This window comes from Cicer arietinum, chromosome 3 (genome assembly GCF_000331145.2).
Source record: "Cicer arietinum cultivar CDC Frontier isolate Library 1 chromosome 3, Cicar.CDCFrontier_v2.0, whole genome shotgun sequence".
NCBI lineage: Eukaryota > Viridiplantae > Streptophyta > Magnoliopsida > Fabales > Fabaceae > Cicer > Cicer arietinum.
The window spans coordinates 65088754-65116055 of record NC_021162.2 but is presented as its reverse complement, the minus strand read 5'-3'; the positions used below and the strand labels follow the sequence as shown (position 1 = coordinate 65116055).

General features: G+C 31.5%; 3 protein-coding genes across 4 annotated transcripts; all 3 read right to left on the bottom strand.

Annotated features, from left to right (window-relative positions):
- Window positions 1-71: 71 nt before the first annotated feature.
- Window positions 72-4408, bottom strand: LOC101497042 (putative disease resistance RPP13-like protein 1). The gene is given in 3 exon segments (XM_073366505.1): window positions 72-392; window positions 583-839; window positions 871-4408. Coding segments are annotated over 2 exon segments (3519 nt in total). The 5' UTR covers window positions 4159-4408; the 3' UTR covers window positions 72-392; window positions 583-608.
- A 1203-nt stretch (window positions 4409-5611) lies between these two features.
- On the bottom strand, window positions 5612-12082 carry LOC101496734 (cationic amino acid transporter 2, vacuolar-like). 2 transcript variants are annotated; one of them, XM_027332669.2, is made up of 14 exons: window positions 11515-12082; window positions 10968-11169; window positions 10312-10396; window positions 9796-9936; window positions 9450-9568; window positions 9271-9367; window positions 8986-9158; window positions 8832-8898; window positions 8258-8416; window positions 7710-7947; window positions 7320-7425; window positions 7063-7175; window positions 6894-6969; window positions 5612-6045 (listed from the first exon to the last, which is right to left on the bottom strand). In XM_027332669.2, exons 1-14 carry the CDS (start codon window positions 11651-11653, stop codon window positions 5916-5918), a joined length of 1845 nt encoding a protein of 614 aa, XP_027188470.1. In that variant the 5' UTR covers window positions 11654-12082; the 3' UTR covers window positions 5612-5915. The 2 variants fall into 2 exon arrangements, with proteins under 2 accessions (XP_027188470.1, XP_004493215.1); XM_004493158.4 differs by having other exon boundaries at window positions 7716-7947; window positions 11515-12074.
- Window positions 12083-14236: 2154 nt separating this feature from the next.
- Window positions 14237-21445, bottom strand: LOC101496400 (cationic amino acid transporter 4, vacuolar). The gene is made up of 14 exons (XM_004493157.4): window positions 21072-21445; window positions 19930-20131; window positions 19538-19622; window positions 18380-18520; window positions 18162-18280; window positions 17979-18075; window positions 17202-17374; window positions 17048-17114; window positions 16493-16651; window positions 16141-16402; window positions 15859-15967; window positions 15609-15721; window positions 14811-14886; window positions 14237-14699 (listed from the first exon to the last, which is right to left on the bottom strand). The coding sequence occupies exons 1-14, from the start codon at window positions 21226-21228 to the stop codon at window positions 14543-14545; spliced, it is 1917 nt and encodes a 638-aa protein (XP_004493214.1). The 5' UTR covers window positions 21229-21445; the 3' UTR covers window positions 14237-14542.
- Window positions 21446-27302: the final 5857 nt, after the last annotated feature.

Sequence of the window (27302 nt, the reverse complement as noted above, 5' to 3'; positions counted from 1 at the left end):
CTAAATTGATATTTATCTTCTATGAATTATATTGGTAAAATTATATATATATTATTGATATAAATACTAAATTAAGACATATAATTTTATATTAATTTTTTTTTAAATTCACTTAAATTAAATAAAAAAATATTCCCGTGCAACACCTGGGTTAACATCTAGTTTTCATAATGGCCTACAAAAACTAATGAATATGATATGTTACCAAAAAAGTGAAATGGAATATTCATCTTAGGCTTGTGAGAAGAGAAGCACCTTAACTCACAAATATAATATCCTACTGCAAACCAGAGAACAAGCAATGACTTACTTTTGCTAGGATAATCTTTACCAGAAAATGCGAAGTAAAATATTTGTTGTCAGTCAACACCTATACGTCCTTGTACAACAAACTGCCAACAACATGAAAAAGAGATAATGTTTGCTGTAAGATACAAAAGGTGAAATAAATTGGCTGGGCTGGCTGGTAGTAGGATATTCATATATAATTTTAATGGTTTAAAAGATGATGAAAAAAGTTAGTGCAGAAAATGAATGAAACTGGACAAGTGGCATTTAGGTGAGGAATAGCAGAACAATTACCTATTGAAAATACAAGTTGAAGCTAACTAAATCCATTTGTTGTCAACCAAAATGCCTTGGATGTGGGAAATTTTGGGCCAAATTAGCGGGTGTTTCATGCGGCACCGTTCTTCCAGCAGTGGACGTCCAAAGATTTCAAGCTTTGTGCAGTCCAAGGTGTGCAAACTTGGCATATTGCATAGCGTTAGAGAGGTAAGGGAGGGAGGCAGCAATGCAAAATCCTTCAAACTTAGAGATGGGCTGCTCATTAACTTCTCGCATCAAGCTAGGCAGCATACCACCTTCACAAAACGTCTCCATTTCTGGGCAATTACTTGTCGATGACTTTAAATTAACACATTAGTAGATATCCAATCTTCTCAAGTTGGGCGCAGACAATTCATCTCTTGCAAATGAAACTAATTTGGGGCAGTTGTAAATTAAAATATAGTTGAGATTTTGAAGAATCTTTGAAGCGGATATACATTCTAGATTTTCACACTTGTCGATGATGAGAGTACTGAGGTTGGGAAAGGTCTCCAGTGGGAGGGTTGTCAGAGAATCACAACTACGATCTATATACAACCATTTAAGTGACTCATGCTGCTTGTGCTTTGGAAAATCTAGATTTCTACAATTTTTGATTAACAAACTATTTAAGGATGCGGGTAAACAATCTCCAGGAAACGATAACGCAGACGAACAATTCTTGATCTTTACAATTTTCAGAGAAATCGGTAGGGTGATGGCAATGATTTCAAAGAAGGACTCTGTTGACTCTCTTCCATCAATTTGGATCTCTTCCAATGAAATGGGTAGCTCTCTCAATGCTACTTTATTGCTTTCATGTATCCCTAATTTGCGGGTGGCAGGAGCACTTGGGAGAGACGAAGCAAGTTGGTTGCATTGTAAAATCTGAATTGTTTCCAAAGCAGGAAGATGAGATGGCAAATCTCCCCGCAATAAGGGACAACCACGAATCACAAGAGAGTTGAGTACAGGAAAATAAGCATTTGAGTCATGTGGATGATGCCACACTTCCCAACATGGCATGTCATCAAACTCAAGACGTTCAAGGGAGGGAAAGCGAATCCCTGATAAGGAATTACCATATTCAGATCCGATAGTCTCCAACATACTCATTCCACTGATTCTCAATTGCTTGAGAGAGCGTAATTGTCCAAGTGGTGGAAGAATACAACAATTATGGCAACGAAATAGAGACAACTTAGTCAAATTTCGGTAGGAAGGATCTCCAACCCATTCTGGAAATCTCGTGCCTCTATATCCACATATAGACACCTTTTTTAGGTTCTTAACAGGTTGTAGCTTGTCTAGTATATCCATCTCACTTTGTGAATTTGTAAAATTGTCTTTTGCATTATGAGACCATTCAAAAGATAATTCTTCAAGGTACTTCTTATCCATCATTTTCGCTTGTGATGCTTCAAAGTTGTTGGTAACATTCTCTAATTTACTAATGGAAAGTGATCCGTGAAGATTTGACAGTGTTCCCAGTTCCTTGATCCCTTTCTCTTTATGCTTGCCCACAACAAAGCAACTCAAATGTTGCAAATGGTTTAATTTGCTCATTTCTTTAGGCATATCTTCTAACTTTGGAGTGCAGCGGATATCAAGATAGCGCAAATTCACAAGCTTTTGCATGCCATTGGGAAGTTTGGTTAGTTGATCACAGTTGTACAACTTGAAGGTTTGTAGATTATGCAGATTACACAATGACTCCGGTAGTGTCTTCATAGTTGTTGAAGAGAGATCCAAATAACGCAAATGAATTAATTCATCTATCGAGTCAGGCAATGCCTTAAGATATTCAAAACCTTGAAATGACAAAACTCTCAAGCACTTCAAATTTGACAAAATGATGCAGGATGCATTTTCATTGTTGAATGGAGTAGGTCTAAAATCGATTGTCAAAAAGGTCCTAAGATGTTTTGCTCGGTCGAAAATCTCAAAGTTATTTGTCACTGGATCACTTAAATTGTTAAATGATAAATGACGAGTCTTGTTACCAATCTTCGTTTCTTTCCCAAGTTCTTCTGTTCTAAAGTAGAATTCTGCCTCGATCAATGTTGCCAAATCATGCACCAGATCATGCATCACAAAAAGCCGGAAGATGTCTCCACTTCCAAAACGTTGAAAAAAAGATCTTGAAGCTAAGTCATTAAAATACTCATGCCCAACTTCTTCCAAAGTCTTTCCATTTTTTGGAGGCTGTAAAAGATCTTCTGCCATCCACAACAAGATCAAATCGTCTTCCTCAAATTTATAATCCTTAGGATATAAGCAGCAATAAACAAAGCAGCGTTTCAAATAGGGAGGGAGATAGTGATAACTAATTCTTAGTGCTGGAATGATCTTACTCTCTTTTTCATCAATTTCCCAAATATTACTATTGAGTATATTATTCCAATCCCTGATATCACGTTTCCGTCGCAACAAACCCCCAAGTGATTGTGCTGCTAAAGGCAATCCCTTACATTTTCTAACAATTTCTCTGCCAATTTTTTCGAGATCCATATTCTGAGTGGATTCTTCTGGAGAAAGGCAAGCATGGTTTGCAAACACAGACCAACAATCTTCATCAGACAATTGCTCAAGAGAGTAACCTTGAAAAGTTTGGACCATAGAAACAACCTTTTGAATACGGGTTGTTACAAGAATTTTACTTCCTTTAGCTCCGCATCGAAGAGGCTTTGTAAGAGAATTCCAACTGTCATAATCTTGGGTCCAAACATCATCCAGAACAATTAAGAACTTTTTTCCGGTCAACTTATCCTTCAAATCTTGCTGAAGAATATTCAAATTATTTGTGTTACAAGCACTTCTAACTTCCTCAGCAAGGGCCTTTGTAACCTTCAAAACATCAAAATCATCAGAAACACAAACCCATGCTTGAACATCGAATTTATGTTTTACAGTGTCATCATGGTTGTACACAGATTGGGCTAAAGTGGTTTTGCCCACACCACCCATGCCAACTATAGGGATCACAGAAATCTTATCACTATCATTATCATCACCATCATGTAACAGTAAGTTGAGTATGGCCTCTATGTCTTGATTTCTACCAAATATGTTAGATCCATGATCTAGAGAGGTTGATGGAGCTCTCCAAGAAGAGTGGTGGTGAGTTGCAATATGTTGAAGACCAAGAATATCTTTGAGTTTGAGAATGGATTCAAGCCTAGTAACTATATCTTCTAACTTACGAACCATATCCCTTTCTTCAAAGTTGAAAAAGCGAGACAAGTAGCTAGAAGCAGTAGTACTCACCTCTTTGTTCTTCTGAGTAGTAGCAGATTTGGTGGAAATGTGATCGAGAAGGTCATCAGCAATATAGAGAGCATCTTTGAGATCATCAAGCCAATTGTTAACAGCAGAGTCTTTGATCTGTTTCTGCTCAGCATCATTAAGAACAGCTTCAACAGCATAAAGAGTGTTCTTCAACTTTTGGATCAAATTGGCGTCAACCTTGTTTCCATAGATGAAGTTAACAAGCTGAGGAGAAGCAAGCCTATCGAGAAGAACTTGAAGGAAAGCAGAGAGAAAAGCTCCACCAACAGCAGCAACATCCATGATTTAGAAAGAGAAGAGAAGTGATTACAAATCAGAGAACATAGTTTGTAGCAGCACTCACAAAGCTCAAATCGGTTATTTACCAAACTGTGACTATATAAGCTGTACTCTATATTGTGTCACTCTTGCTTGGCCCGTGTGAAGACGTTCCAGACAAAGACAACGTTTGTTGTCTCAACTCTCAAGTACTAGGAAACAAGAATAGGATGCTTAATTTAATTCAACTTGAATCAAAATAAAAAAACTTAACTTCATTCAACAAGATGTTTCTTTAGTTTTGTTATAGAATATCTTTTAAATTGCTCTCTAAACTTAAAAAGTAATAATCTCTAGCTTAATCTTAAATTTTAGAAATAGAATTATGATTTAAGTAACAAGTTATGATTTAAGTATCATTATTTTCTCTAGCTTAATCTTAAATTTTAGAAATAGAATTAATAATCTCTAAAAGTAATTTAATAGATTTTAAATTTATTTGATTGCAATTACATAATTAAAAATGAAATAGAGAAAACGAAATGAAATGCAAAGTTGTTTTAGAAAAAAAATGGTGAAAAAATAATTAACCAAGTAGAAAAAGAGAACATATTTCCGCATTGAAGAAAATGATATTGATGTGACAAGAGAAGAAATTTCATTTGTAAAATACTTGCCGTGAAAAATTCTATAAATAACCAGAAGAGTTCCAATTAAAAGTTAAATAAATATAAAGTGTTGATTTTGCTAGTCTTTTTGTTTAAATGATAACATGAGGTGAAGAAAACTACTCGTAAGTCCCTGATCTTTTTTACATTATTCATATCTTGACATGATCTTTTTTTGCTTTGTTTATTTATTGCTTTTTGATGACTATTTAAAAGGTATATTAATCAATTTTAAAATGTGTCTAAGAAATTGATTATACTAATAAACTTTGAAGTCCCCAATTTGAAATATTTCAACTACCAAGTATTAACTAGTGTCTTTGTAACTATGAATAATCAACCAAGATGTTTATTATGTTTACGAGTTGAAAATTTGATTAATGGTATGTTACTTTGTGAATTATTTTAAACAAGTGATTTAACCTTTTTGTTGACTTAAATATCAATTAGAATAAGAAATAGAGGCTGGTAGTAGTAGGTTAGACACTCACTTCAGAAAACAAGGGTGAAATAATATTATTGAAAAGTTTCAAAAGAGAATTAATTATGTTTTTTACCACACCCAACTGAAAAATCATGGGCATGAAGTATTATGGTTGAAATATTTGTCGAGAAATTTAAGAAAATGATTGAATAAATTAGCTAGATGGAAGTGAACTATATTGAGATCATCATAAGTGCCACACAAAAAACATGGGGAGGGCCATTGCAACTATTATCTACTTATCCGATTAGGGAACTGTACTCCTCTAATGTTCTAGTTGTTCCAAAAAGAGAAATGGATTTAAGAATTGAGGAAATTTAAGGCATAAAGCAACAAATAATGACGGTAACTAATTATTTAAAAAATATTTACATTTTTTGAACATGAATCCAACCAGTACACAAGTACTGTCTGTCATCTACTCATACAAATTGTAAATTATGGTGAAGAAGGGATATAATTAAGGCATATAATAAAGACATTTTTCTCTAGAAGAAAACAAATACAGGACCCTAAGATTAAGGAGAAGCATTTTCTTCTGTACAATGATTAAATATTTTCTCTAGCTAGCAACTTCCACACACTGATTTCTTCTATAAATACCAAGCAAGATAGCTTCTACGAGTTTGTTAAGTTTCAGCTTCTTGACTTATTGGCACATAAATTGCATCTTTTAAAGAGCTATGAGTTCGGCCATAGAACACATAAATTAGTAACCCTATTGCAAGCCACACAGAAACACGCATCCATGTTTCAGCTCTGAAAAAAACATATACAATAATTTAGAGAAATCATGCAACTCAGTAAACATATCTGAACAGAGAAATGTTGATTCAACATAATACATTGAAGATAGCTTAATATTATCATTTTCATCTTTGGTTCTCAATCTTTTATTTTTGTAGGCGCAATTGCTGTTTATTTTAGGATATGAACATTTAGTTTCAAAACCATACAACAAAGATAAAATTCCATGTATTTTGTCCTAATAATTTTGTTTTTTATTTAAATAATTTTTTAGTCGCTGTAATATTTACTTTTTCCAGTTTTGGTCCCTACAAAAAATATTTGTCTTTGTAATACTTTACAGTTTTTATCCCCTAAAAAATAAGAGCATTTGGTGTAGGTCTTCATTGTTTTGGTTTTGGTCTATGTAAAACTGTAAACTATCTTGAATTTTCAGTTCATTTACATCAAGTCTAAGATGAAATAATCCTTGTAACAAGTGCATGGACTAATTCAACATAAAAAGAGGTATATATTGGTTTCACAAACTTAAAAGACTAAGTAAAAACAAAACACCCCCTTAGAGTTACTCAACTGAAGATGCAAGTTTTTATAAAGCAAGACGTTGCAGAAAGAGAACAAATTCTGATATTTGTTTGAAAATATAACTATGAAAAGGAAAACTATCTCTCTTGGTTACTACTTTAGATCATGAGATCAAATCACTTTATATTTAAAGTTTTCATATCATTGGATAAACTTAACTTTCTAATTGGTCCTTCTATTTCATTCACATAGCTTGCAAAAAAAATGCATTTAAGAAGCGAACTTGATTAACCATATGCATATTTAAAATGTGAAAGATAAGTATTAGTGCTTACCCAAGATTAACAAGTAGGTAGGAATTGATGAGAATGCAAGCTGTAGGCAGCAGTGGCACAAATGGGCATGTAAAACCTGAAAAATGATTAATGAAGAGTTATGAACAGATTCACACTAACACTATCCATAGAAACTTATCAAATATAAGGACATCATAGTAAGGCATACCTCCAGAGTGACCAAATCTGTGCCTTGCATCATCTTGATCTATACAGGTTAGGAAGGCGAATCCAGACACAAGAAGAGTGCCTCCGACTCCACACAATGTGTAGCGAACAGAACTGATAATATCATAAAATAATGCTAAAAAGAATTAGAACACTAAGAGAAATTTTTAAATGACACGACAAACACTAATAAAATGCATAAATTTATCATTGCATGTGTAGCTTGAGAAAAGCTATGTGAATCAAGATTAGACTGACCTAAGAAAAGTTAAACATGAAGCTGCATATGTGAGCACAAACGCCCCTAAGCATATGATTGCTATGGTCCACCCAACAACTCTTCTTCTATTGCTCTCATTTATATCTGCACCCAAAAAAATAAAACAAAAGATATAAACAACAGTATGAATGAACAAAGACTAAATCCACCCCAATCTAATACAAATGAATTGTAGTAACTTGAGAGTAACATATATTTTTGAGCAGATTTTTCTTTTATATATAAAGTTTAGGAGAGTTGGATTTTGGGAGCTCACCAGGGCTATGAAAAGCCTCAAGGCCCCAAGAGCACTTACAGCGGTGCATATATTTTTTAGTACTAACTTAACTTATGTTTGGTAGAGATTAATAAGGAAAGTCACAACTCACAGTTACCTATGGTAAGGTGTTTAGAAATAAGGGGATAATCAATGGGAAAATCCCCCTTAACATCTAAAGGTTTTGTGTCTTCAGAAGTACTGATATTTTCCTCTTCATATTCCACATTGATCTCTACAACTGAATCCTGGAGAGAAGGAGGCACTGGGACTTCATTTGGAGGAATATATCTTAGGATCAGAACAGATATTGCCACCATGGTGAACGCTAAAAGCGTACCGACACTAACCTGCACGAGAAGAGAAAAATACATATTGGTCTTATAATGCACTCAGTTATTTATTGTCATTTCACCAATTTCTCTCTTTGTAATAAGTATTTAAAAATGCTATTTACAAAACAATAGTTAATGTTGCAATAGACTTTGAAAATGACAGATAAAAAGGAATTAAAATCTTCTGCAAAGGAGACAGTTAAACATGAATGCAGTGAGTATAAAGCATGCATTTTTGTTGTGTTGTTATGATTCATTTATATCATGAGAGCATGCTCTTTCATGGTATATTCCATTATCTATATTCTATACACAGTAAACTTACCATCCCTGCAAGTTGAGAGACTTCCATAGAAAATGCCAAGACGGCAGCCGCTAGACCGGTAATTATTGTGCTCTTGACAGGAATTTGAGTGTGCTTGTTTATGTCAGCCAAAAATGGTGGCACTAGTCCATCCCTTGCCATAGCCATCAAAATTCGTGGCTGAGAATCATCGAACAAAATACTATTTAGTTTTTTTGCTTGGAAAATCAAATGCTTTTAAAGAAACACTGATAAATTTTGTGATAACTGGAAAAGGTAAACAGCATCAACCAGCAACTTATATTTGGATATGATGGTGATTCAAATGATTGTTCAAGAATCAGATTATTGAGTCTTCATATTGTATAATACAAACCATACACTTCATTCCAAATCCACCAAGATTTTATATTCTTTCTGATTAATGATGATTTAATAAGTGACACAACAATTTCTAATTTTAACCATATAATCAATTCAAAACATGAAGGTGAACAACCTTCATTTAATATAGAGAAATTACAAATCAAACATACTTAATTGACTCTAGGAATGAATAAATAATTGGCGATTTCAGAGGTAACCATTTATTTACCTGGGGAAGTATCCCACCCATCAATGCTGAGCAGAGAGCTGTGGAAGCACCAGCATTTATAATGTAACTGCAATCACAAACAGTAAACTTATCTTTGGAAACTATCTCTATTGAGCGAACAAAAACTTCATGAATTTCAAAACTATAAACTTACGCTGCCCATTGCATCCCATGTTCAGCAAATGCAGAGGATATAGGGGTATCGGGATCAATTGCATAATAAGGTACCAAACCAACTACAACAAAGGAAACCAGCATATACATTCCACAACATAGAAACAGTGAAGCACCAATACCAAGTGGCAAATCTCGTTGAGGATTTTTCACCTGTTGATGAAGTGAGTGAAACATTATCAGAAAGTTTAAACCATTGAACATCCCTCATATTATATATATATATAGATTATATGACAGTGCACTATCACTCTGTAGTATATACCTCTTCAGCAGTGCTAGCAACTGCATCAAAACCTACATATGCAAAGAAAACTGTTGCGGAACCGGCAAGCATCCCATCAACCCCAAAAGGAAAATACCTATTAAAGCAAAAGAGACAAGTTTTGAGTAACAAGAGACCAAACAATATAAGAAGAAATGGAAAACAAAAAATTAAAGTACCCAGTAGGAAGTTCATATCCAACCCATCCAGACTTGAATCCCAAGTAACCACCAGCTACTATGACAAAAAGCAATGCACATACATTCACTGATGTCACTATGCCTTGTACGACTGTGCTCTGCATGTACAAAGCATTCAGAGTTAATAAATTTAACTCTCCGAAATCTGAACAAAAATACATTTGATATTTTAATTAAAAAATAAAGAACAAATATGTGCAAGCCTCACAAACCATCTGCAAAAGATGCATGTAATAAGTTACACCAACCAAGAAGAGAAAATTCAAGAGAATATATTAACTAAATAAAATTTCAACAAATAAAAATGATAATAATTGAAACCCACCTTCTTGATCCCCAAACATAGAAGTCCTGTAACAGCAAATACCAAAATTGCTGCACATGGGTCTACAACAATATCAATTCCAGGAATATGTTGGCGCGACAAAAAGAAGGGTAGATTATCCAGACCACCAAAAAGTGGAGCCTAAACAAAAGAAAATATCTACATGAGATGTAAATATTTGATAATTATGTAACATAAATTTTGGTTGCAATCCAAGCAGATAACTAAATCACCGGCTTTATTTAAACAGACGATAGAAACCTCAAACTACAAAAGAAGAGAATTAAAAACAGCAGATTTTGACACTCATACACCAAACTATTCACTTTATTTGCTGCAATGTTGAAGAAATAAAGTGATTTTGGCAAATGACAAGCTATGTTTCCTTTTTCATTCGTTTACTAATGAATTACAAAGTTAAAGTTGGACTAATGATATAATAAACATATTCCTAAACATGCAAAAAAAAAAAAAAAAAAAAAAAACAAGGTTAAAAAAAAACCAAAAACACCATACAATATTGGGGGTTATGCCACGAGCAACAGCAGCGCTACCGATTGTATATTCCAGTATCAACGACCATCCGATCAACCAAGCAACACTAGAAACAAAATAATCAACTTCTTTTCTAAGATGATATTCAATAAATTCACAGAGACCTCAATTTTTCATAAAGAAATAATCCACCGACAAAAAGAAAAAATCAGATAGGTCAATATCTATATTAGTAGCAGGGTGCCAAAAATATTGAACATGAGAAATAAAGTAAGAATCAAATTTATAAAACACCAAGTAATTAGCAAAATTACTTAAATACTGAATAGGCAAAGACAATAATAGCATGCACAGTAATAAATAATTTCATATTAAAAGTGAATTTCATCATCAGTTTCCAAACAGTGTTAATTAGTTAAAATCATTTTTTCAAGTAAATGTTATGAAACATAAATCAATTTACTCAAACATGTCAACCTAATACAGAAGCTACATCTTATAACTTGTAAAATTGAGTTTTAAAGGCCAAATCAATTTTGACCGATAATAAAATCACGTTACACAAACAAAATCAATTCTGATGGTTTCGACATACACACACTAAAACAACTTCTTAAGACTCTACTCCAAACACACAACAAAGGATGAAAAGTCTTAAAAAGGGAGAGAAAGAGTACCCTTCTCCAAGACATATATATGAATAGTGATATGCACTTCCAGCAGAAGGGCATCGACAAGCCAACTCTGCATAGCAAAAGGCAGAGAGACCAGCTGCTAATCCAGCAATCAGAAAAGAAATAGCCAAAGCTGGTCCAGAATGCTCTTTTGCAACTGTTCCAACCAAAACATACACTCCAGCACCAATTGTTGAACCAACACCTAGTTATTTGTTACAAAAAAAAAAAACATCAGATTAATTTGCAAAACACAGTTAATTAATAATAAACCAAATCATGTGCATGCAAGGAAACTATGAAACCAAAAATGCTGCCCTGTCATTGAGGAAAAGGCGGGAAAAGTTGGAAGTCCAACAACATCGTACAATCAGAAAGACAGAAACATAAAACACCATTTTCGTATTGAAAAAAAAATGAAAAGGGTCAAATCAATCAATATGAAAACATAAACAAGACAATTTTCCCACGTGCCAAAACAGAATTCCAAGAACCCCAGATGAAAAGAAGTAACAAAATAAAAGCTTTGAATTGAATGAATTAGAATTACCAATTGCAATGAGATGAGAAACAGTTAATTCCTTTGCAAGCAAAGGCTTAGTGTTTTTATGTGCAGAATCAACCTGCTTTCTTCTAGTGAAAGATCTCCATGAACCCTTTGGTGATTTTGAACCAACCGAAACACCCATCAAAGAAAACAACAACAACAACAACAACAAAAAAACAGAAAATCAAAGTTATGATTGTCCCACAACAACAAGATTAGATTTTTAAAAGCAGTGTTGTGGGCAATCAATGATGATGTATGAGGAAAAAGTAATGTAAAGTGGGGGATTTATAAGTTTGATTTTGAATGAGAATTTGTTTGAGATTGTGGCTAGATTCAGATTGTGGTTAGATTCAGATTGTTTACCAGGAGTTGTCCTTTATTTATTGAAGCTGGAGTTGGAAGGCACACAATTATTGTGTTTATTTTTACTGAAAAAATATTTATTTATTTTTTTTTTTATATATAAAAAGAAAGGAAAGAATTTATGAAGTGTCAAATAGAGGTTGCTGTTTGGTGAATAGTTTTTTATATTAAATTAAACATGAGAATGAGAATGAGATTGATGATATAACAAAGGGATTATGAGGGTACGTACGCTAATGCAGGACAATCATCACGAAACTATGCTTATCAGTTGGCACTTATTTCTATTTATATTATATACTCTGTTCTGTTGGGGGTCTCTTAGGAAGAACCGCCAACATAGTTTATTGAATTTTTTTTATATTGTAACTCAATTTAAATATCAGAAATGATTGATTTTTATGGTAATTTTCTCTAGAGTCAATGCTACGAATGTAATATAATAATAATATAAAATTTATTATATGAATGATGTATGATAATTAAACTATAGTTTATAGATATTACTAAAAAATTATTTTATTTAAAGTGTTATTTTTTATTTACTTTTATTATTGTTGATATTATAAGAGAAAAAAGAATTTATATTTTCAATAATAAAATAAATTAGGACATTTTTAGAAAGAAGAAAATTATTAATATATTTCTTATGGTAAATTAAGTAGAGATATTTTTGAAAAAAAAAATCTTATATTAAATGACAAACAAAAAATTAAAAAATATTTTGTAATTTGGAACAAAAGGCATATATACTATCTACCTATAAAAACACACAGGTTATGCTAACAAAAACTTTATAAGGAAACAAAAAGAATTTTTTAGAGTAAAAAATTTCACATTTTTGAACTTTTATTTCCAATATTTTATTTTTCCATATGTTATAATATATTAAAATAGATTCAAAAATTATTTATAGACACTTAATCATATTTTATGACACATAATTTTATTAGCGTCATCTTACTTATTTATTTAGTTGTTATAGTTAAAATCTTTATCTTTTTATTTTTTATATAATATACAGTATAATTTCATCTATTACATTTCATTTCATCAACAAAAAATAGTTTTAATATTAAACAAACATTAATATCCATAATTATTTTCTTGGCTGAACAAAAATTAAAGAAGACGCGATACCACAGGCTCGAGACATGAACTATAATTTATGTTAACTTCTACAATTTGAATAAAACAAAATTGTTTTTGTGGTGTTTGATGAAATACAACTTATTCTTCTTTTCTCTTTGATTTTATCATTCTTCTTTACTTTGTTTTATCTTGAATATAAAAGAAAATTTGCTCAACTAAAATTTATGTATTTAGTCTAAATTTTGGATCAAATACATTTATTTTTGTTGATTTATTTTCTCTTATATTTAAATTTTTTAAATTTAATTATAATTTTAATCTTCTTATTTTATGTTGCTCACGAAAATAGTCCTCATTTTTTAAAATCAATCAAACTTTTTTAATTCAAGTAACACATCTACTACTAATTAATGGAAACACTCAAAGTCAATGCTAGTATTTTGATAAGGCAAATAAAGCCAATAAATAACAAACACATGAAGAAAGACATGACCAGAAAAAACAAATGAAAAAAGAGAGACGTGAGAAAGATGAATAAGCAATGTAAAATTACTAAGCAGATGCTTTGTCAAATGGAAAGCGTAAAGAAATTGTTATAAGAATTAAAATATTCATAACGGAAGCATGTAGCACACGTTAAGTCTGTGTGACTATTTCTATAATAAAGCTCAAGATAGAATGTAGAACCTGAAACCTTGAAAATGTTGGTACTGGAATTTCTCTACGTAAAATCATGTTTAATAAGTTGTTTTGAAAAATGAAAGTATCATGGGAATGAAGGAGTGGAGGAGGATTCACTAATAAGGACTCGGCTACAATAATTGCAGAACTTTATTTTTAAATTTCTTTTTACTATATATTGTTATCTACTTGTTTTATGTATTATTTTTAAAATAAATTTCCCTAGCTTATTAAAATGTGAATTTTGTAAAGAAAAATTGAGTTGGGTATTTCATGTTTGTTTCTCTCAAATGACAAAGTTTAGGCGTTCGTTGTCCCTTTCACAAGGGGTTTTGTGTATTTCTTTTCTTTGTTAGTCTAATGGGAAAAATGCAAAGTCATCTAGGCTTCAAGCAAAGAACAAACCAAGTTAGCTACAAGTCAATGTTTAGTCCAAAGTATAGAGGGGTATACTTTGTTGGAAATATTAGGAGAAGAGTAGTTTTTAGATTCTTGGAAATAATAGGAAAGAGAAATGTTGTGCCTAGTACCCTCGATATTTCATTTGAAGGAAAAAATAAGAAATGTTAATTGCTACTGAAAAAAATAATCAAAGATTCATAATTTAACATTTGATAATTTTCTATGCTTGTCCCTTACTTTAGAATAGTTAAATCCTTTTCCTATTAAACTAGTACCTTACTCTTGTAAGACATTTTCATGATATACACACATCCTTAAATAAACAATTGAACAATGGTGGTTATCATCCATCTGATAGCAGAAACAAAGTTTTGACTTTAGAACAACAATATATTTACAAATTGGTGGTGTAAAATATACAAGTAACAATTCCCTGACCAAGGGATAGATTAGGGACCTGCAGTGAACTGTAGAGCCCGATGGGTGAATACTAGGATAAATAATTTGCTTGAGTGCGACGGATCTCATCGGCATGGGCTGACGGAACATAGGTTGCGTTTAACAATGAACTGTGAGTTCGGCCATAGAACAAGTATATAAGTACTCCGATTAACAGCCATACAGAAACTCTTAGCCATGTAGCAGCCCTGAAATTCAAACACAAGAATGATAGATTTTGGTAATTGTAACTCATAATCATGCATGTTGCTATGGATACAAAGCAGGATCATGGTGGTTAATGTCAAGAGATTTCTTACCCAAGATCAATTAGTAAGTAGGTGTTTATAAGAATGCAAGCAGCAGGTAAGAATGGAACAAATGGGCAAGCAAAACCTGAAATACAAGGAATCAAAACAATTGTGTAAGACTGATGCGTGGAATTAAGAGAACAAACACAATGAACTTATAGCTAAAGGATTGTGATACACTAGGTTGAAAGTTTATAAAGATGACAAATTTAAAGTTTAAATATCATTACATATGTATGTCACTTTTCAGTTTTAGTTTTTGCTCCTTGTTTTGGTTTGCAGCTTTGTTGATTATAAGCTGCCAGAGAGAGGAAACTCCTGAATACTCCCTTTCTAACTAAATATAAGCAAAATTAACTACTTGCACAATTATTAAAATAATTAGTTATTCACATTTACTCTAATTAATCTCATTTAAAAGTTCAACTTCATTACCTAAACTATTCCTCATCTCATTTAGTTGCATAAAAAAAAGACATTTGTTATGAAAAAGTGGGGCATTAAATGAAGTATATATTTGGTATACTATCATTTTTTTTTATTTGTAGAGAAAATGGTAAATACCACCAGAAATTCACACACACAACTATAAGGTCTCGAGTTCGAACCTACGAAATGATGTCCAACCTATCAATTTTTTCTTATATTTTGTTACAACTTAGATGTACCAAATTTTGCTTATATTTTGTTACGGAGGGAGTAGAAGCTAGCTACAAAAATTGTAATTTGTTCTAAAATGAAGTTTTTGCAATCCACCACCAAAATCTGATTAGATTTTGGTTTTTTAGACTTTTCTAGTGCACATACCTCCTGAGTACCCAAAGGTGTGTCTGGTATCATCTTGCTTTATACAGGCCAGCACAATTATGCTGCACAAAAGAAGAATTACACCCACTCCAAACAATGTTGCGCGCAAAATCCTGCATATGCACAATCACCAAAAGGTAATAAAAGTAAGGATAAAGAACTGACTCAAAAGGAACCAATGTTCTTTCGAAAATGAATGTGGTATATTTCATACTTCAAAAATTAGGGAAGATGATCAAAGTTTACAGACCTGGGACACCTTTCGGCTGAAGCTGCACCAGTAACCATGAGAATCCCTATACATAGAAGGGTTATGGTCCATGCAGCAAGTTTTCTCCTAGTCTTCTCATTCCGTTGCTCTGCATAACGAAGTCAAAACTCAACTTTGTGAACTAGCTCATCATAAAAATGGAAGTAAATGTTGATACAACAAACACCCAGAAATTTATTTCAAGTACTGGAAGAAATTAACATTTTAAAGTTTATCTAAAATTCATTCCATAAAAGGATAGAAGACTCAAACAATAGTTACCTTTGGTTACTTCTTTTATGATCAAAGGATGTTCAAGCGGAACGTCTGACTTGTCATGTAAGTGACTATTATCAGAATGACTAGAAAGATCTACAGGATTCATGGTCCTGTCTTCCTCAACATCAACACCAGAATGCCTCAAAAATGGATCAACAGATGTTAGAAGTGAAGTTGGAATGGGTACTTCATTAGGTGGAACATATCTGATTATCAAAACTGAAACTGCAACTGTGGTGAATGCAAGCAATGTTCCCACACTAACCTGTATTCCCAGAACAAAGAATATAACAACGGTTAAAGTTAATAATCTAAGAAAGATGCTTCAACCAAGATATTGTACAACTAAACTCACCATCCCTGCTAACTGAGAAACATCCATAAAGAACGCAAGAACAGCAGCAAAGAGACCTGTAACAATAGTGCTTTTCAAAGGAACCTGCGTGCGCCTGTGGATATCCGAGAAGAAGGAGGGCAACAAACCATCCCTAGCCATTGCCATAAAGACCCGTGGCTGCAAAACACGCGTGCCAATGGGAAGATATATTTATCATATGCAAACAACAATAACGATACCAAGTATCAATGTGCATGAACATATCTATGTGTATCTTAGTTATTTCAATAACACATTTTAGGAACATTGCTAGCCAATATGAAGTTTAATATGATTTCAATCTCAATTCATGACTTCTAGTTAAAGTATTCCATCTCATTCATAGACCAAAACATGTAGGAAGTGGACAATGAAACAACCAAGTAACAAATCAGGCCAAGACTGAAATGAAGTGGAAAAATAATTAAGGTTGTGAAAATCCATAACCAAACTCTAACAACCATAACTAAGTGAAGTAATCAACAGAGATGCTAAATAAATAAAATACTAAATCTTTTTTACTTGGTTAGGTACCTGAGGAAGAACTGATCCCAACAAACTGGAAAAAAGAGCAGTGACAGCTCCAGTTGTTATTATATACCTGTCATGGATAAATGGCATAATATTCAAAAGAGACATTCATATATTTAGATTAAAAAATTAAACAGTGTGCCAAAGCAAACCTTACACTGCCCATTCCATTCCATAGCTAGAAAATGCTGAGGAAATTGGGGTGTCTGGGTTCAACTCATTATACGGTACTAAGCCAACAATAACGGCTGATACAAGCATATACAGAACGCAACATATAGCTAATGCAGTTGATATGCCAATCGGCAAATCTCGTTGAGGATTTTTTACCTGCACAATAACAAAATTAAAGCTGTAAATAACAGACTTCAAAAAAATGATGTTTCACAATGCCAACATCCCAAAACCACAACGCTTTTGAGATACTCAAACTACTAGACAGATATATAAATAGAGCAGTCAAATCATGAATAGAACTAGATCTTATAATATCTATTATATTATATTAGAGTATCTTGAGTTATTCCCTATGATCAATTTATAATCATAAAGATATCTTAGAATATCTCTCATTATTATTATTATTATGATTTATTCTTGATTTAGGATTGAGTCTATGTTTCTCTATAAATAGAGATTAGTATTGAGCCTTTTGTAATCAAGTTAGCATAAAACTATTATCAATAATATTCAAACCCTTATTATTTTCTCTCTTCCTTTTCTCTAAAATCCCGCAACTTCAACAAAGGTTTCAATGTAAAAAACAGGATCTTATGCATCATATTAAATGCATTGCTCACGAATGCACGTGTGCTTGATTTTATTTTATTTTTGCAACAGAGTACATGTCCTTCATTAATGAGCTTTGCATAAAGTTTCTTCCAATACAAATTACACATGACTTAAAAGATCGGTTCCTCTTGTGAATATTTACCTCCTCAGCTGTGCTGCTCACTGAATCAAAACCAATGTACGAAAAGAAAACTATTGCAGACCCGGCAAACACCCCATTCACTCCATATGGAAAATACCTGAGATATAAGAAATTTCAGCTTATATCAAGAAGAGGTATGTTATAGATGAAGAGCTGAAAATGTAGGCTCAACAGTGTCATTACCCACTCGGGAGTTCATAACCAACCCATCCGGATCTGAAACCAAGATATCCACCAACTATAATGATGAACAGCATGACACAGACATTTACTGTGGTCACAATGGATTGTGCCGTTGAACTCTGAAACATCGAATTAGACAAAATAAGTTTATATGATAAAAGGCGTAATTAGAAAAATGGTGATCATGTTGTGTATGTGTTTTATTTGAAAACACATACCTCCTTGATTCCAAGGCACAAAGGGAGGGTAACAAAAAGAATTAATACAGCTGCACATGGATCAACCACTACTCCAAGATATGGTAAGGTATGACGAGCCAGAAATGAAGGTAGGTTGTCCTGACCACCAAAAAACAAGGCCTGAAATAAGAAAGAACAGAGTAAATACAAAACCAAATTGTTAAGTGTGTTGTGCTTGTTGGAATGAAGTATATTGTATATATGTCACCAATTATACATCAATGTGACACCGACACATGCGGTTATATTCAATCACATTTATTTTCTCAAAATTATGATCGATGAATATGTGTCAGTGTTGTGTCTGTATCAGTGCTTTATAGCCAATTACAAAAAGAGGGGGGAGGAGGGCACTCTAAATGGAAAACACTGTTAAATGAAGTTACCATAGCAGTTTTTTTAGTTAAAAGAATGACAAAGTATAGTTAGGCATGATTGAAACAAACCAAAAATCCAAAAAGAAAAAGAAGTATAGTTTAATAACAAAAAAATAAAGTATGCAATCTCAGACATGCAACTTTGGTTTTGATTACTGAACTGTCACATACATAAGAGTCCTTTTGGATAAGTAGTTCTGTAACATGGTATCCGAGTTAACTAAGTGGATCTGGCTTAAAATATCAAACATCAAAATCCCCGTTGTTAAATTAAATTCCGGCACAAAGGGAAAGTGGGCCTATGCAGTGAGTTTTATGTGCTCCCTTAACAACACAAAATCTTAATACTACTATTTGACAACACAGATTATTTGACCCAATATAGTGATATATAGAAGTTACAGTAAGCTAGTTTATGTCATTATTTGTTGGAGTCTTCATTGAAAATAAAGAACACATAACCAAATCATTTATTTACAGTGACAACACCATGCCTATTTTCTTTCTTAGCCTTTCCTCTTGCACCTTGTTTCTAATATCATTGGTTGAAACTCCAAGCACTAGGTTTGTAGATCAAATACATCACCAAGAGTCAAAAATCAAAATACATTCAGGATGCCCATGTCGTACATTTCATGACTCTTGATATATGTTCTTGATTGCTCTCTTTGTGCATTCTCAATTACAAATTAACATGACGGTAAAAGAGAAAATGAACGATTAAGGTTTTAAAAAAAAGGAAGTAAAAAGTATAACACACCAGATTCGGGGTTATGCCACGAGCAACAGCTGAAGCACCAATCGTATATTCTAGAATTAGGGACCAACCTACCAGCCAAGCAACCCTGAGATAAACAGAATGTTTAAATCATGGCTTTATTAATGATGATGAAAAATGAATAAAGAAAACAAAATTCTTCACACATCCCCCTCATCTTTAAGTACCAATTTCTTCTTTTGAATCAAAAAACCATAATGTCATTATTCTTTACATAAATAGCCCCACTCCACATGTGACAGCTGAAACCATGATAACACAACAGAATTGTTCTGTCACTGTCGTTAACAAGATATTCTGTAAACTATCATGAGTAGTTTCATTAACCATTACACCCAAAGTTTTATTCCAAAAAGAGGCAAAATGCAACTCACCCTTCTCCAATGCATATATATGTATAATGATAAGCACTCCCTGCTGATGGGCACCGACATGCAAGTTCTGCATAACACAAAGCTGATAGTGCAGCAGCTATTCCTGCAATAAAGAGTGATATTACAAGTGCTGGTCCTGCCTGCTCCCTAGCAACTGTTCCAATGAGAATATACACTCCAGCTCCTATAGTAGCACCAACCCCTGATTTTCAAGAATGGTCAAGTAACTGTTTGGTAAACAAGAAGCTAAAATCTACATATATTGGGGAGAAAATAAACTTGAAGTTGGTAATTGAGCATGTTATAAAGACTAAGCCACCGTCATTCTTGAGAATGCCCAGAAACTCAACAAAAAATATTTAAAAGAGAAAAAATAACTAATCCACTTTTGTGGCATAGCAAAATTAAGCAACATCCTTCAAACATTAAAAACATAGGCTCAAAATTCAACTAAGTTTTAAGGCCATACTTGTCCTTTATTTTTCCTGCATTATTCAACTCTATTAGAGGTCAACAGTACCTGCAAAGCTTCATCTTTCCTCACATAACAATGACACCTATTTCTTATTGTTTTGATAAAATTCAGTTTAATCAAATCAAATGACTAATTTTTAATAGAAGTTCTGGTTTGGCATTTCTCCATTTTTCAAATTTCAAGACATAATTATCCTCAATTAGCAACACTATCAGTAAGAAAGAAAGATTTTCATGATTTCACTTCTTGTGGTACAAAAGCTTTTTAATCATTTGTCCACTGCCCTGCATCAAATTGTCTGAAGAGATCATCCACCTGTTCATGAACTAAAGATAGGAGCCAAAAAAACACAAAACAACAAAGACAAACACATCACCTTTCCAAGAAAAATTAATTTCCACAAGACACAACAAAGCAAAATTTTCATATATATATTCTCAGTCACTCCATTGACTTGATAGCAAACCCATATCAAATAAAAAACAACAAGAGCAAAGTTAAATCACTCCATTAAATTTTAAAACAGATGAAAGCAAAATCAATCATCAAATGTAAATAACAGTCAATTATGGTATTCTCTAAATTAAAAACTTGAAGTTAATTGATTAAGTGACAATCTAATAAAATAAAATATTATAATTTGAAGATGAAAATGAAGGATTATTACCAATTCCAACAAGGTCAACAGCAGATAACTTCCTAGCCAATTGAGCATGTCCCCTGTAATGAACAGAATCAACTTGTTTCCTCCGTACCAAGCTTCCAAATCCCGTTAACCACCGTCCAACACCAACACCCCCATTTTCACAACCCTTTACAATCATTATCCAAAACCAATAGTTCCAAGTTCAATTCCAATATAATAACACAAGTATTACCAAAGTGTTGATGCTGGTTAATTTAAATTGGAAGAAAGGAGGGAACTTTGAGAAAAAAACTGTGCCAACAAAAAAGCAGCGTTTGGTTTTGGTTTTACAGAGAGAAAGGAAAGGATGAAGCGCGATGAGTCAGCAACAGCTTTTGCGTTATATGGCAATGATGCAAAATATTCTCGTAATATATAATAATAAAGATAAGATCCTCTGCGCCCGAATCTATTGTAATCTAAAAATCATGCACCATTTCAATTTGTGTTTAGATTGAATCACCAATCCTTTAATTAAATAAATAAAAACACTAGTCTATTACTAATATATAATCTTATAATTTTTTTAAACCACTTTACACTAAGGTGCACGTCTAGTCCAATCAAATTTAAGATTTGTCTTTGCTTTTTTTATTTAAATGATATGTTGACACAATTTTATTTTATTTTTTAAAACAAGTTTAATATGATATATACGGTTTAAATTTATAACTAATTAAGTTTGATGAATAATTAATTAATACTATTTTTGGTTTATATATAAGGATAACAAATAAATTATAAAAACCAATGCAACAATTTATAAATGAAAATTTGACTTTTTTTCTTTCTAAATATGACCGGTAATTAATGCTCCTGAAAAATGTGATGTGAGAGCCACTAAAGTAGGAAAGTAAAACAAATCATCAATGCATTTAAAAATGTGTGAGTTTTGTTTTGTTTTTAATTAGAAACAAAAAAAAAAATTATACATTTTCTTATATATGGAACTAAAGAGAGCACAACAAATTTTTAGAATTCATTAATTATCTACCAAATACAATCATCTATAAATTAAATATAATTAATCACGTATTTGAATGTTGTTAGTCAATTAATTCATAGTCAAATTTTGATATAAATTTTGTGTCAAAATTACACTGTCTCTTTTGACAAATGGTTAGAAAAATACTTTCAATTGTCTCTTGTAAAAAATGTATGACATAGTATGTAGATATTGCATTATATTTTTCATCTTTTAAGATTTTTTTTATTTTTTTATTTTGTCGAATAATACTTTGAGCAGATGAGATTGAACTTATATTTTGAACAATCTAAATTTTATTGACACTTTAAGTGACTCAAAATGTTATGAACGACTCATAACACTTTGAACAACCCATATGACACTAGTGTTATGTAATATATGAAAACAAGGAAATGGATAAATGAATTTTTTGAATTGCATCGACTATAAATGAACTAAATGTTAGATGTATAAGAGCGGATATCTATATATTAATTGTCTTAACGTTTTGAGTGGAAATTTGATGTCAAAATTCATTGTGGTCTTAGAGCATTTGACACGTTTCTCTCGCGCTTGTGGGCTCCCTAATAAGTGGTACCCAAACTCTAGTTTGGCTTGGTGGGGGAGCGAGAGTGGATCTTGATTTTGAGTGCTTGTATCAAAAGTCTTCCTGACAGTGTAGTCAGGAGGCGTTTGAGACTCATATATCCATTACTTTAAGGTTTTTGGATGAATATGTGGTGTCAAAATCTTTTATAGTCTTAGATCATTTGATATGTTGTTTCTCCTGCACTACAGACTCCAACACAAAGATCCAAGATGTGGAAAAACCTCTTAGCTAACGAAATTGTAAATTGTTGTAATTAATTGACTAAAGAAGAGAAAAATTAACAGCCATAAAAAAGAACTCATGGATGTTCATGGTACCCTCAATGACTTTGTGAGAATATTTGCAAGTTGAAATGAATTAGGAATAAGTAGCGGATGAAAGAGCTAGTATTGTAATGACTTCCAAACAACATGATAATCGATATCAATATACTTAGTTCTCCCGTAGAAATTTGGACTAAATGTGATGTGGAGTACTGACTAAATATCATGATGGAGATGAGCTTGAGAAACAAATGCAACATGAAGATCATTGAATAAGGTCAACCATTGAAGCTCAAAGCTCACACAAATTAGAGGCAAGGGGACTTATCAATTTCGGAGGAAGAACAACAAATTGTGTTTTGCTTTTTATATTTCTTTGACATTAAAGAGTCTCCTAAATAGATCTAGAACATAGTGACAAACTTACAAGAGGCAAAGTGGTGTTGTCCAAATCACTTAAGCTTTTTGGTCGAAGAGAAGAAAATGCCGAGAAAAATGGACTTTAACCAAGAGATTTTTTAATATAGTGAAAAACACGATTTAAAAGTTATAAATGACAAGAGGTTATAAGTATTTGTGCATCTCTTAATGACAATTGTACATCTCTTATTGGTTTTATATGCTACACAATATTAGTTTTTTAAGTTTATATGTATCAATTGACAACCAATTTTGTCTTGAAATGTTTAATTGGTGAACCTTATATTTAATCTTATAAACCTATTTGCATCTGATAACTATTTTTTTGAGACGGGAGTTCAATATTTTCCTGAAGTCCTACCGCATATAATTCATGTTGCATTGCTTCCAACCAACGAGTGTATTTAGAGGAATGTTTATAGTAAGTTCACTCTCACCATTTCATTACAACAACATTAGATGATTCCATTCATTTATACTCATTTCACAATTCTTTTAAATTCTGAATTTTTAAATCAAATATATATTGTAAAAAGTTAAATTATTTTTTCTTAATAAAATTAATTAACTGACACTTGAGGGACACGTGCGTGACAAAAAATGTCGTTGTTTGCAGCACTACCGATTCTTTTTTCTCACGATCTAAAATAAATAAAAAATATAAAACCATATATCTACTTCTATAGTAAGAAACAACAACAAATTGATGTATCTAACAAAAAATATAGAATACTTTTGAGTTAACGTTCATTTTACAATAATATTTTTAATTATAATTAATTTTTCCCTAAAACATAAATTATATTTAATTTTTTTTCTACAAACGTTATTTTATAAAATAAAATTTGTTTAAATTATATAATCAAATATACTTTTAAATATGTATTTAAGAAAAATGATATATATTTTATTATAATATAATATGAACTTTGTGGTTAATGACGAATAGGAAACTTTTATACTTCTAAATATGAAATGGACAATTCAAAAATATTTATTATATTACTTTTGACTAAATATATATTTTGAACAAAATAAAATTTGTAAAATTAATTTTTTTTAAAATTCAAATATAATATCAGTAATTTTTTTATTATAAAATTACATTTTAAATTATAAATAAAAAATTAAACATTTAATTTGTTTAATTTTTAACTATTATTTTTTATTATACAGTACAGCAGTAATTAATTCCACGTCAAGCCAAACAGCATATCTCCATGGCTTGTGCCTTATCGCAGATAATCACGTATATATATATATATATATATATATATATATATATATATATATGTATATGATAATTATTGAAGTTGGGACTTTCTCCCCATTTATATATAGTTGGCAATAAACTCTCTTTTAAAGATACTTATCATCATATACGATGACGTGTTGGTATGAATTGTATGATGTTGGAGACTTGTTTGACACTGGATTTTTATACTATTTTTATTTTTTTAATAATTTCTCTCCCTGCTCGGTTTGCTCATTGATTTCTGCAGACATTAATCCGCTTATACTTTTATATAGTATCAGGTATAATATTCGAAAATGAATTCTCTATTTTTGATTATCGGTGATTTGATGATTTTAGTGTATTTTGAAAACTTGTGCACAATATATTATATCATCAGTAATAATAAATAATGTGTACTATCATGCAATCATTTATGCTATTGATAAAATATACACATAAAACAACACTTGTAAATACCAACATTTTTTTAATTTTGAGTTGGATTTTGACATAAGTGAGATTTCTGATGATATTTTTATTTTCTTAAACAAAAGGGTGGGAAATTGGTCGGGAGGTAATCGATTTCTTAGGCTTAATTGCAATTTTGATCCCCCTATTTTAACTGAATCGCGAAAGTAGTCCCCCTATTTTGTTTCTCCCCAGTTTTGGTCCCCCAAGCAAAATTTTGGTCCAAAACTTGATGAAATTTCATTTTTTTTGCATTTATTTAAGTCACACAATGCCTCAAGATCTCATTTACAATAATTGTACTTGAAATATATGATCATAAATGGTGTAGTACGACTTTAAAAACTAAAATTTCATCAAGTTTTGGACTAAAATTCTGTTTGGGGGACCAAAATTGGGGAGAAACAAAATTGAGGGACTACTTTCACGATTCAGCTAAAATAGGGGGACCAAAACTGCAATTAAGCCGATTTCTTACTATCAATTTTATTATTTTAAAAATAACAGTTGTTTTATTTTTTTTAATTAAATATTTAATATTGAGTTTTATTTTAATCTATTGTTTACTTATATTTTATGTTATTTTAATTAATTTTTTATTTAATTAAACTATATTTTAATTAATTCAAATCAAATTAATCAAATAATTAATCTAAAGTTAAATTAATTATCATGTTAATTAAATAATTATTTTTAAACTAATATAGAGTTAATTAATTTTTTTAATAACTATCTAATTAAATTTTATTTTTATTAAATAATATTAATAACTTTAAATAAATCGGAGTCTATAAAAATAACTAATGATATAATTAGAGATCATAAAAATAACTAAATTTGATTAAACATTAAAATAAAAATTCAGAGACAAAATGGGTGGAAAAAAAACACAAATATAACAATAATGAATTAATTCTTCTATTAGCATTATTACGGTAAGGGCATTTATTCTTGCTATATCTCTCATTTCGACAGAAACCAAACCTCTTAAGATGTGTGCTTATCTCCCTTTGATCCATTCCAGCATGAATATTTAGACACAACTCAAATCTTCGCATATCAGATCTCCAGCTATTGTGGAACACACAATGTAACATTGCAGAAGAGTCAAACATTAATCCTAGTAAACATATCTAGCATTCCACGAACTAAAGTGTACTAGACCTCATCCACAACTTCCATTGTTACTATTGAAAATGCGCCACAACTGCACCACCATTCATTTTCTTTCACTCTAACACAACAACAATTTGAACCAGCAAGACAATCATTTCAATTTACGATAACCTAATAATTTGACTCTCAACAATCTATGCATTTTTGCGACGATGATTTTGTGAATGATTTATTTGATGCAGACCTAGATACACCTGAGTTAGTTGTTCATTATATTAATAATTTGTATTCATTTGGTGTTTCGTTGTTCTCCAACCAAATAGGTCCTAGTTCTTCCAATGCATGTCGACCTAAATGAGAACCACATATCTCTATTAATGTAATAAAAAATATATTTAAATGTCTAATTTTATTCTTCATTTCAATATTTAATATCTTTGATTAATTAATTAATTCATTACAATATAATTATTAAATTAAAACAATAATGAATAACAAAAATATAAAGGTTATAATAAAAAACAAATATACATAAAAGACAAAATGGGTTGTGGCACAAGTGAGTAATTGGTTTCACATTTACCGATTTCACCTCTCTTTAAAAGAAAAGGTTTATATGTCGAGAATTGGGTGGAAAATGATTTGTTACCTATACATAAAAAAGAGTGGTAGTTGGGTCCTTACCAAAAAAAAATAGTGATAATTTTTCAATTTTATTTTTAACCTATGTGATTTAATTGATTGGTACTCAATTTGCTGAATTTACAAAACTGATAAAAATTGGTTTAATTGATAAAATGTTAATCCATCTTCTATAAATTCCTGGATTCAACTTCCGCCATCATTTTTCATTTCTTACTCTCCTCCGACATATTATTTAAATAAAAATCAACATTTGCATATGCATCCGAACAAAGTAAGAACTTTTGTCAAAGTCAACAAATTTATACGAGTATCTATAAGTTTGAATTAACTTGTGATGTCTATAGTGGATCAACTTTCACCCGTAAGAAGAAAATTTATAAGTGTTATTCCACACTTAACAATTATACATACTCTCACATTTTCATATCTATCCTTATCTAAATATATTATTTATCATACTATTCCTTCATTTCTTTTTTCTAACGGG